The 12,886-nt window shown below is 33.7% G+C and overlaps 1 protein-coding gene across 1 annotated transcript in view; it reads left to right on the top strand.

Moving 5' to 3' along the window:
• Positions 1 to 12,886, top strand: part of LOC135626006 (villin-2-like) — a 44,468-nt gene that overhangs the window by 18,592 nt on the left and 12,990 nt on the right. The window contains exons 13-18 of the mRNA XM_065131197.1: positions 1,383 to 1,511; positions 4,870 to 5,017; positions 5,143 to 5,153; positions 5,251 to 5,391; positions 5,473 to 5,598; positions 6,456 to 6,521. Of these exons, the coding sequence (XP_064987269.1) occupies positions 1,383 to 1,511; positions 4,870 to 5,017; positions 5,143 to 5,153; positions 5,251 to 5,391; positions 5,473 to 5,598; positions 6,456 to 6,521 (621 nt within the window). The remainder of the gene's footprint in view (positions 1 to 1,382; positions 1,512 to 4,869; positions 5,018 to 5,142; positions 5,154 to 5,250; positions 5,392 to 5,472; positions 5,599 to 6,455; positions 6,522 to 12,886) is intronic.

The raw sequence follows: 12,886 nt of genomic DNA, 5'->3' as shown, positions 1-12,886 counted from the left end.
GGCGGTCTGCGACTCAGTCAGCTGGTGGACCAGTATATGCCTCCTGGTATGGTATGTACTGGTCTGGGTGGAATGTAGAACCATGGTGCTTACCCTTGTTTCCTGAGCGAAAATTGCTCAAATATAAAGTTATCTTTTGTAGATTACTTGCTATGTTTGACCCATTTTATCCATTTGAACTCTTTCTTGAAACAAGAACTATTATGTAGCAAAGTTATGATAGAAAAGCAACTTCAGGAAGATTAAGATTGAGCAGATGAATTATGACAGACCAATTGGAGGGGCAAGTGATGAAATCATTCTGTCTGAGCCCAGAATTTTTCCTTGGTGCCATCCTTAGCTTATATAGTACGAGAGATAAAACTTTACTTCCTGTCATTCTGGGTACCTTATCATCTCACATATTACAAATTAAGCCGGTAGTCAAACGAAAATTTAAGTGGTGTTTAGAAGTAATTCACAATTTTAAACATTTTTATATGACTCAATTCATAAAAATAATAAAGAAAGCTCTTCCGATTCTATTGTCCAACTTAAGTCGATACGTGGAATATCTCGGGACATTGAAGGGTTTTATGCTTACTTGAGAGCATGGTATGCAATTTCAAATGGTATCGTTCGGTACGGGTGGTACGTACTGGTCCGATGACATACCGATACACGGACTGTCCACTACCGGACGGAACATATTACGATGCTATGCTATAGCAGTGCTACAGTACTACAGTAGAGGAAAAAATATTTAAAATCGTTCGGTATGTCCTGGTGTACCGCTCGGTACACCGGTACCGTACCATACCGAGTCAACCTCAAAATATCGGTACGGTACGGTATTACATACCTTGCTTAAGAGCACAGAATAATTCACATGGCAGCTAAAATTTGTTATTGAGGCTTATGGATATTCTATTATTGGTTGATCGTCCAATGCAACATGCTTAGCTATTTCTGTAACTGACTTCTACCAGTAATATATTAATAGATCATCAACTAATGAATAACTACCAGGACTTCTCACTATATGCATAATAGAAGGTATAGTTCAACAAAGAGGGGCACTACAAGACTTAACCTGGCACTTGACATGCCAGAAGGTTGCAAGTAATCAATCTTGGTTTCCTCAGTAGCTTCTTAAGCTGTTCAGGCCACATTAATAAGCCATCATGGCAGATGATCACCATGGAACATTTTCATTTTTATTTAACAAAAGTATTGTCCTCATTTAATGGCAGATGAGCACCATGGAACCTTTCCATTTTTATTTAACAAAATATCATCTGCACTTAGATTGGCATTTCTGTGAAAGATTCTTTGTACATGCATATATGAATTTGAGTTGGATGCATGAGCACTACAATACAATGATAATCATTCTGTTTTAGGTGGCAACATCATTAAGTTCCACAGATTGTTTCATTTTGCAATCTGGGAATTCACTTTTCAATTGGAATGGAAGTTCAAGTACCTTTGAACAACAACAATGGGCCGCACAAATTGCAGAATTTCTAAAGGTAAAGCATGCAAAATGTTGTATAATATCTGGGTTGATTTGTTATCATCTTTAATCGTTTCATGTCAAGCCAACATACACTTCTTTCATTTGAGAACCATGTCATTAGACAATTAACAGTGTACAAACTACAAAGTACTTAGTTTGCAAAAAATAGAAGAGGATAGAGAAAGAGAACGAACGTCAGAAAAGAGATAAATTAAAGTCAATGGAACTTCATTATTCAGATTAAAACCTATTACAATTATCTCTAAAATTTGTTTAAGACTTTATAGACCCAACTTCTAAACTTACTGAAGGAATGAAACTTTTCGTTCTTTTGGAGAAGTTGTAATTCCACATACTCCCATGTAAAGCCACCTCTAGATTTGAACTTAAATCTTAGTTGTAGTATGAATATGAGAACTTAATAAAAAAGTAAACAGTTCATTCTTAGACAGACATACTAAGCAAACTAAAATAACTTATGGGACAGTAATATTTATGTTTCTCCAAACCAGGGTAGGATTTCATTGCAACTTGCATTAATACAACTCTAAATAGGATTTTGTATCCCTTTTGAATAATGACAATTTGATTTGACTCAAAAGAACTCAACTGTAGCTTTTGTTTATTGTCAATTCGGATTGGCATGCCGCCCTTATCATTATTGGTAACTTGTTTAGGCAATATTTAAAACAAAAAGGCACTTATTCCTTGTTTTTTTCAAATTTAGCTTACATCCATATTGCTGATTTCCATAGTGGTTGTTCCTGGACAGCTGGTAAACCACTCTTTCATAAATGATTCACAGTTCATGTTTTAGAGATTGTAAATTAAAGAATCCTTTCATAAGGAACCATTTTTTTTTATGAATGATTCACATTTCACAGTTCCCATTTTAGAGCTTGTAAATACAATCATCCTTTTTGTTTAAAATATCTATAATCCAATTGTTCTGTTTCACTGTTCCAGAATGTTAGTGGATACTTCTAATCAAGGTTTGAAATATCGTATCGTACCGGCGTTTTGACATTCACTCGGTACGGTATGATACAGTATACCGAGCGATATATCATTCGGTATACCGCTCAGTATATATATATATATATATATATATATATATATATATATATATATATATATATATATATATATATATATATATATATATAATTTGATGATGTCGCCTCATTTTTATATATAAAATATTTTTTTTAAATATTTTATATATATAAAAGATTTTTTTATATAAAATATTTATATATAAAAGATTTTTTTATATAAAATATTTATATAAAAAATATTATATATATATAAAATATATTTATAAAAGGCGACGTCATGTCGCCTTTTTTATATATATATATATTTCCTTGTCCGGGCGACGTCGTCGAGGCGACGTGACGTCGCCTTTAAAAAAAAAAATTATATATATATATAATTTTATTTTTTCCTTCTCTGGGCGACGTCGCCTTTAAAAAAAAATTATATATATATACCGTCCGGTAACGAGCGGTCCGTGTACCAGGCAGTATTATTCGAAACTGCATACCTTGCTTCTAATATGCCAACATTTCTTATATGAAATTTCTGGAACTTCAAAATATCTGTTCTGGCAGCTGCAAAAAATGCAGTATATATCTCAGTGATATGTTGGCAGTGTGACCAGAATTTATGAGATCATAAAAGAAAGGTTCCTTATGAAAGTCAGAGATTGCTTCTAGATTTTAAAGTCAGAGATTTGTCTAAATTATCAGCTTATAAATTGCTGCAACTCGCTTGAAGGCCATGGAATAGTCTTGTTGTAAGTTGTTGTTTAGGCACTCAAGACTATGCATAAACACTCAAAAGCTAAATGATTTTACTGATGAAATCAATTTACTTAATACTCCTAATAATCTTTCAACCTTGTCTTGATTAGAGAGATGTCTCCAATGTTGTAAAAAGATTAAAAAAATCAAATTTAGAAATCTCTGCTTATTAGGGAATCATTATCTTGCTACATATCATGGGAAGTTACTAAGTATAATTGTATTCTATATGATTTTTCTTTTTTTGTTTTCTTGTCTTTCCCTTTGTGTTTATTTATTCTAGTAGATAAGTAGCTGCATGATGCATACATACATGCATATCATGTAGAGTAATAACTATAATCAACGATCGCCAGCTTGGCTAGTGTGGTCCAAGTTCTAGCATTATCTTATTTTTGCGAACAAAAGACAATACAGAGTCAAGATGATCATTTTGGTCTATGCTGACCAGCATAGGTGGTTGTGGACTGTCATTGCACAGTATGTACTAAGCCAGAAATGTATCATCATGGTTTGTGTGAATTACAGTGTATAAATCTTTGCAAACAGAAGAGAAAGCTAATAATAAATTAGTAATCAATCTCAAGTTGAATATCTTTGTTTAATTACTGAGCTTCTTTATATTTTTTATCTGGCTCTTACCTGGTGAAATTTCTGTTCTCAAGATGACCATGTGTTTTGATGTGTATGAAATAGTGTTTCTTTTTTTACTTTTTACTATTGTAGATCTTTTGAAACCAAATTCTGTACCTAGGAATCCTATTTCTGGTGTCTTATAAACATCAGTGAGAGTAGGCACAAGTTTTACTTGGATTACTTGAGGATAAACTAAAACATCACTGGCATTCTTCTAGGTTGCAGTACATAGCTTTGATTTTGCATAGATTTGATTTTGACTGCCTTTTCAATTGATATGACCACATAGTGGAACTTTTGATTGAAAATTGGATTGTGTTTGAAATCTTTCTTTCTAAAAAAGCTTGATGGAAATTTCAAAACCAAGTAGCTGCAGTGTTGGAGCATGGTTTAAATTTGGTAGAGCTTGGTGCAAATTGTTTAAGACTTGTGGTGTTGGTTCACAACTAGCCAATTTTTTGTATCTGTTCTGTGGTGGTTCCTGTTTGGGTCTTTGCATAACTGTATTATTGTTTATTTCTACTGTCATTTAATTTCAACAAACAAGAAAGTAGAAAGGTTGCTCATTTTTATTTTTGGCTTATCATAGAATGAATTTGCTTTGACCTATTTGTGAATGGGTTAGCTTTAGTGTGCCAAATTTTGGTTTTGGAAAGGCAAGCTTTTTATGGACTTTGATGGTCACTGACATCATTCCTCTACATTATTGAGGTACCTTGCCTGCATCACTATATCTATAAATCTATAAATATATACACTCATATTGATATATCATATATGTATGAATATCTATAAGCATTTATGTGTGTGTGTGTGTGTGTGTATATATATATATATATATATATATATATATATATATATATATATATATATATAAGAGTAATTTCTTACCAACACCATGAATACAGAAAATTATTTTTTCTTCTGCAGCCAGGTGTTGCACTAAAGCATGTAAAGGAGGGAACGGAAAGCTCTGCTTTCTGGTTTGCTCTTGGTGGGAAGCAAAGTTATACCAGCCAAAAGATCAAACAAGATATTGTTAGAGATCCCCACTTGTATACCTTTTTGTTTAAAAAAGGTTTGATAAATTTTAGGAATATATCTTTTGATGAATTTCCAAGACTACATTTATTTTGATTTATTTTTCATCAATCTGATGTTCTGATATCTTCTATTCATTTGTGGTCAAACAACCTTCACCAGAAAAACTAGAGGTGAGTGAATGCTTCCAACTGTAATGTTTGATGGAAATTCTCATGTATTTGGTGAACACTCTAGTCTTGCTTGTATATTCCTCTGTACATCTTGCAGGTTAATGAAGTCTTCAATTATTCTCAAGATGATTTGTTAACTGAAGACATGTTGCTGTTTGACACCCACGCTGAGGTCTTTGTATGGATTGGACATTCTGTAGATTCCAATGAGAAGCAAAATGCATTTGATATAGGACAGGTACTGGCAGAGCTTTCTTTTTATTTGTCATACTAGAGTTTGCTGTTGCAACAATTAAAGCTACCAAACTTCTTTTTTCAGAAATACATAGAGCTTGCAGTGCCACTAGAAGGTTTATCCCCACATGCACCACTTTATAAAATTACAGAGGGTAATGAACCTTGTTTCTTCACGACATATTTCTCTTGGGACCCTGCAAAGGCTATGGTATGTTTTATGGTTGAGCTTTACCTTGTATCATTTTTATTGAATAATTGTTTCTTATCTCTTCAATCTCAAGTAAATTAAACATGCTCAAGTTGGTGTGACTATCTGGATATAGTAGATGTAACTGTCAAGAACTTGAATAAATTGAGAAGTTTACTATGAGCCCCAAAGAAAAGAGGGAATGACTGATCTTGGCTGGTAAACTGAAGGTTGAACAAAGGATTTCAAATTAGTTGGACAAATATCCCAGCTTAAAAGAGCCTTCAAATAGAGTGTTCTCTAAGTATTTCTAATAGCAAATTTTATGGCAAAAATCATATGATTATATACAAAAAAAAAAAGAAAAGAAAATTCTGATGTAAACTTATTATGAATAAAATAGACTAAAAAGTAAATTGACATAAGCAAACCCAGCTGCATCTTTTGCTCTCAGTCCCGGATCTGCTTGTGGTGATTTCCAACCATAATGTGGACCTAAAAATGCCTTCTCTTTTACTGATCTTTAACAATCTTGCTATTTCTTGTCTTTCTCCTGTACTTGGGGGAGTAAATTATTGGATGTAGATATACTTTTTTTCCTATTTAATGAGAAAGGCATGAGTATTTTTGAAGCCATCATGTTGAATTCTTTTGTCATGCATGCATCATCTCCTAAAGCTATGGATGTTTATACTATGCACTAAGTATATGCAAAAGGTTATGTATTTTCTTGGTGTCAAGATAAATTTGTGACTCAATGTTGCTAGCTTTTATTGATGCAAATTCTTGTTATAATAAGAATAGTAACCTTTTATTTTCTGATTTGTACTGCATATACTTTATATTAGCATAACTAAGAATAGTAACATATGATACAGGTTCAAGGAAATTCTTTCCAGAAGAAACTATCACATCTATTTGGGACTGGAATGCATGCTTCAGAGGTACATATTTATTAGCAAGTTTACACAGTTATACCCCATCTATAATCAAGCTTAACTTTATCACTTAAATAAGAAATTAGCTTATGAAGTTGCTTGTACTAAAATTAACTGTTAAGCTAGCAAAAGCAACCAGAAAATGAAGAGAGAAAAAATAGTGATATTTGAAAGCCTGTCTTTCTAGATCTTAATTATGTATTTTTTGTTTTACTCCTCCAGCAAGAAAAGGTTTGCATACTTGTTCTAAAATCTTCCTTGCATGTGAGTTCTTTGTAAGCAACTAGTGGTTTCTTTTCTTCTTTAACTCAAAATAATTATATACTTTCTAATGTTGCTATTTGTAAATATCCATGTTAACTTGTTTTCTTAACCAGATTGAGCCATCCATTATCTATGTATATTAAGTTATTAACATTTGGATTTTAGAGTTTAGCAAGACTTGCTGGGTGCTGATTGTACATAAATCCATGATTACTTGGAACTATCACTTGCTGTGTTGGTATTTGGCCATCTGTTGCGCCACAATATATATGATAGTTAATACTTAATACTGTAATGGTAGGTTCTTTCTTTCCTCTAACTATACAGTATACTGAAATATAATTTGAGTCTTTGACTTATATTTTTTCATCCATAAATCATTTTAAGATAAGGTTTCATATCTGAAGATGTCATGTCAGACAATTAACAATCATCAGGACTCAGGAGTGCTGGCTGACACAAAATTAAATAACAGCTTAAAAGTGTCGTTAGCGTGTACTAAGGTTTGTGTTATTAGTAATTTAAAATTTGTATCATTTGTTTTTCAATTAATCGTAGTGAAATAGATTTTTATGTTTATATATATGATAGAATTTTCTCTTGCAAGGGCCTTCTTCTTCGAAGGAAGAAGGTATCACTCTTAGAGCTTGACAACTTCAATATTTTGAGAGAAAAAGAAGAGAAATGAGAGATAGAGAGAGTTGGACAAGAGAGAAGAGATAGATAAGAGAATGAGACAAGGAATAGAGAAGAAGAGAGGAATTTAAGGGGATTATCATTGATAACTTTAGTTTTTCTTTAGTGCTTTTAAGATTTTTAATTGTAGATTCTCATCCCTTTCCTCTTCTACTCATAAGTAGGAAATAATAGAGCTTACCACCATACAAGTTGAGGGATCAAAAGTTATTCCTGTATACCCAAATCTCACAGACATTTATAAGAAAAAATATATAGCCTCACCTATACTACATTAGAGCTTCTTGATACTAATTTGGCTTTAACTAGCATGAAAATACAAATTTACTCCCCTCAGGCAAAAGGGTTAGTTGGGGCTCAATTGGATCTTGATTTGAGTCTTAACTTGAATCTTAACTCAATTCTTAAATTGAATCTAGTATGATTGAGTCATCATCTAACTATTTTTAAGCATCAGGACTCCACGAAGCCACATAAGTGTTGTGGGGTATAGTAACAATAGATGCATGACGTTATGGCTTCTACTGAGTTTTCTAGGTTGATAAAGGGCTCTTGGGATTATTGGTACTTAGACATCTTAGATCAATGTAATTAGACTAGGATTGATTGGAACACTAATTTAAAGAAAAGCCAAATACTACTACATGGTAAATTTTATATCATATATATAATTTATTAAATTGAAGGATATATTTAAAACTAATTAAAAATATTAAAATGTGATCGCCAGTTGTTAAATCTTCAGGCCTCTTTCCATCCATCATCAGTTAGGATTTTCCTGTAAAGATCCAACTATTTGGCATCAGTTATATGGATCTTTTGATGCCTGGCCATCCATAATCCATATATGGGTTAGGATTTTGTGCAATTATTTTAAAAATTTTTTGATCAAATAATTTCCATTTAGAGTTGAAGGTTGGTCCCTGCAGTTAATAAGTTTGGGTTTATACCAATGGGTTGTTGAGATGCAAGAAATTGAGGATTCCAATTTATAATATCATTAGATGTCATCCTCATACCCTTTCATATCTATTTTTCTCACTCCCTCTATCTCTATCTCAATATCCTCCATCTCTCTCTCTTCTTTTTCTCTCACCTCACACCTTTTTTTTTTTCTCGCACACTCTTCTCGTTACGGCAACTGAGTAACAATAACAACAAGCATCATATTAGTGATAACAAGTGAGGTTAATAAAACTTTGTAGGAAATTCCCTCTTTCTATATTATACTCTTTATCCTTTCCTCCTTTTTCTTCCTTATTCTTTTCAACTTCTTTTCTTTCTTTTTTTTATCATCTATGTTTCTGTCAGTTTGTTCATTGGCAGTGTCATTCAACTTAAATTTGTTGGATTAGCTGACCTTGATGGTAATTAGTTGTTTTTGCAGTTTCTATTTTATTAAAAAACATTTAAAACAGAATCAAGACTGTCTAGACTTGATTGGATAAGCTTGATTGGATTGATTAGCAAAACTGGATATGCACATATACTCTCTTTATGAATAAATATTTGTTTTTTGATTTTTTAAGTATTTCTATTTGTAAATAAATGATTGAAAGACATACTTTTGGTCAAATACTGAATCTGTTAAAGAATAGTACCTGCTAAAAGATTCTTTTACATTCATAATATGTAAAATGTTTAACTTCAAAATTATGATAGATAATAGATAAAAAAATTGTATAAAAGCTAACAGTGAATTGTAGTGTGGAATTATAGAATATTTCATTAAGATGACTTATAATAGATAAATAATGTTCATACCAAGAATTAAAATTTCTATCCAGTATTGATATCCGTTAGTGGTCAGACCATACACTATATCAAGTGCTAGTGTTGCATCCTGTTCTCATGGCGATGGGAATTGAAAACACAGTATTACAATGTTTGATTTTTGTCGTTTCCACTTTCCTTCTCTATTTTTTTTTACCCCTCATGGTTGCCAATTGTAGCAACTACTAACCCTTTACTCTTTCTTCTTCTCGTCTTCTTTGTCTTCTTAGCAAATTCGATCCTCTATTTTGGTTTAACTGATTTGGTCTGTTGACTCTGTTCCAACTAACTTCTCACAACAAGGTTCAAAAATTGGTGGAGAATGAAGCATCCTCGAATGATACCTGTATGGATTGAATGTTTTAGTATTAGAATCGGTTGATGCAACAGTCTATGTTCTATCATCTTTTAGATGACCAACTATAGGCTTCTTTATCTTCCAGACTGCATGGACGATTGGATGACCTCTTTACTCAATGTTTTTGGATTGATGCAAGTAAAGAGTCTAGTCCAAGATCATATGATTAAGATAACAACTTGGAATATAGGAATATTTTTAGGAAAAAGACAAGATTTGATAGATACAATGATTAGAAGAATAAACAATATTTTTTTAAAGGATACTAGAGAAAAATTTAGAGTTTGATCGAGCTAGCCCCAGGATATTTACCAAAGGATAATTTTGGCAACACAACAAGATAATAAAGCGGAAAGAATAAAGCGACAAGAACAAACAAAACACCAGAACACCAGATATACGTGGTTCGGTCAATTGACTTTGACCTACATCCACGGAAGAAAGAGGAGCAAATTACTACTATAAAAGAGGGACACTTACAAATGCCTTAGGAAATGTTCCTAGGCCATAAAACACCTTCAGCTTCCTAAACAAGAAGACTTCAAACCATAAGCAGGTTTTCTTGTGATGCCTGCTGTACTTCTTGTGGTGTCTGTGGTACTTCTCGTGGTGTGTCTGTCGTGTCTAACATCAAAGCTCAGGCCCTTATTTATAGTTCCAAGACGAGACAACAAGTCTGATTTTCCCGATGTGGGACTATGGGACTTGCCAAACTAACAAATCTCCACCTTGGCATGTCCCAACAAAACTTGCTCCACCTTCTTCACAAAAGCCCCAACGGGCAATCACCAACAATGAACACCAACCAAGTCCAAGCACTGCTTGAACTTGTAAACCGGAAGAGGCTTCGTAAACATATCAGCTGAATCGTCCTTCGTATGAATTCTCTGAACAAGGACTTTCCCCTCAGCAATCAACCACTTAGCGGAATTATCACAAGAAACTGCATCTGAATAGGAAGTAGGCTCACCAACTTCACTTGTTTCTTCTGCAACAGACAAAGCATATGCAACCAAATTTGCATACCTTTGTGGTGGTCGAATATTTCTCATATGACGTATATGCCATAATTTGGTGATGTCAGAATCAGACAATGATGATGACGAAACTGCAACTGAACCTGTGACAGTAGTTCCCTGCAGAATATACAAGCTACCAGACCTACAAGCTTTCATAACAATAAGAGCACTTCTAGAAACTTTCATAACTCCACCTTCAGCTGTGTATTTACACCCAAGGGCCTCTAGGGTGCCTAAAGAGATGAGATTCTTTTTCAAATCAGGAACATGTCTAACATTAGTGAGCGTCCTCACAATACCATCATGCATTTTAATTCGGATTGTTCCTCTACCAACAACATCACATGCGGCATTATTGCCCATCAAAACAATTCCACCATTACAAGATTCATATGTGGAAAACAAATCCCTATTGGGACACATGTGATAAGAACAACCTGAATCTAAAATCCATTCATTTTTAGACTTTGTCCTGTCATCAGTAGCAAAGAAAATATTTCCAAAATTCTCATCAGAAGCTACACTAGCTTCAGCGGATTCAATAGTTTTCTCAACAAATTTTTCCTTTTGCTTTAATTTATTTTTCAATTTAAAGCAATCAGATTTAATGTGCCCCATTTTATGACAATATCTGCATTCCAAATTTCTATGTCTGGATTTAGATCTAGATTTAGATCTACTACTGTCAAATTCTCTTTTATCCATTTTATCCCTGACAACCAGACCCTCAGCCTGATTTCCTTTACTTTCCCCAGTGATATCTCTGTCTATTTGCTCCTTAGATTTTAGTGCAGATTTAATTTCCTAATACGAAACTGTTTCTTTTCCATAAATCAAAGTATCACGGAAATGCTTAAAAGATTGGGGAAGAGAACACAAGAGCAACAAAGCCTTATCCTCATCATCAATTTTTGCATCTATATTCTCCAAATCCATAACCAAAGAATCAAACTTATCAAGATGCGAGAGTATAGATGTACCTTCAACCATCCGAAGCATATACAGACTCTGCTTCAAGTAGAGACGATTCTCCACTGTCCTCTTCATGTACAAGGCTTTAAGTTTGTCCCACATGCTCTTAGCCGTAGTCTCCGTAGCTACCTCCCGTAAAACCTCATCAGAGAGATTTAGAATGATGCTGGATCGGGCCTTCTTATCCATACCCGCAAGATCTTCTTTTAACGTACCATCTGGAATGTTCTCAGCACCCTGAAGTGCCAAATCAACTCCGTCTTGAACCAGAATGGCCTCCATCTTGAGTTGCCACATGCCGAAGTTGACATTTCTATCGAATTTCTCGACAACGATCTTTGATATTGTCATTGTTGCCAAAAGATCCCAGAACCAGGCTCTGATACCAGTTTGTTAGAGCTAGCCCCAGGATATTTACCAAAGGATAATTTTGGCAACACAACAAGATAATAAAGCGGAAAGAATAAAGCGACAAGAACAAACAAAACACCAGAACACCAGATATACGTGGTTCGGTCAATTGACTTTGACCTACATCCACGGAAGAAAGAGGAGCAAATTACTACTATAAAAGAGGGACACTTACAAATGCCTTAGGAAATGTTCCTAGGCCATAAAACACCTTCAGCTTCCTAAACAAGAAGACTTCAAACCATAAGCAGGTTTTCTTGTGATGCCTGCTGTACTTCTTGTGGTGTCTGTGGTACTTCTCGTGGTGTGTCTGTCGTGTCTAACATCAAAGCTCAGGCCCTTATTTATAGTTCCAAGACGAGACAACAAGTCTGATTTTCCCGATGTGGGACTATGGGACTTGCCAAACTAACATGATCACTCTTGGAAAAATAATAAATAGAAGTGCAAGCATTGTTGTAAAGAAGAATCTAAAGGAAAATATTGTAGATGTGAAGAAATTTGGGGATAGAATTATAGCTTTGTTTTAGGAGGAGAAATTTTGAATGTTATAAGTTCTTATGCCCCGTCAAATTGGGTTGGATGATTAAACCAAAAGAGAATTTTGAGATCAATGGATATCAACAATTTGTAAACTTATTATTAGACGAGATATGCATGGACATGTAGTAAAAATATGTTGTGAATTTAAAGGAGCACATGAGGACTTTTGTTATGAACTTATGAGGATAGAAATGAAGAGGATTGTATGACTTCAAATTTTTTTAGATGTTGTAATTGTTAATACTCACATAAAAAATGAGATGAAGATAGACCATAGTCATAACTGTAGTCTATGGTGTCTCCATACCAATTGGTATTATTAAGCTTGTGGTTGC

Source organism: Musa acuminata, chromosome BXJ2-10 (assembly GCF_036884655.1).
Source record: "Musa acuminata AAA Group cultivar baxijiao chromosome BXJ2-10, Cavendish_Baxijiao_AAA, whole genome shotgun sequence".
Taxonomy (NCBI): Eukaryota; Viridiplantae; Streptophyta; class Magnoliopsida; order Zingiberales; family Musaceae; genus Musa; species Musa acuminata.
This window is presented reverse-complemented; position numbering and strand designations above follow the sequence as displayed.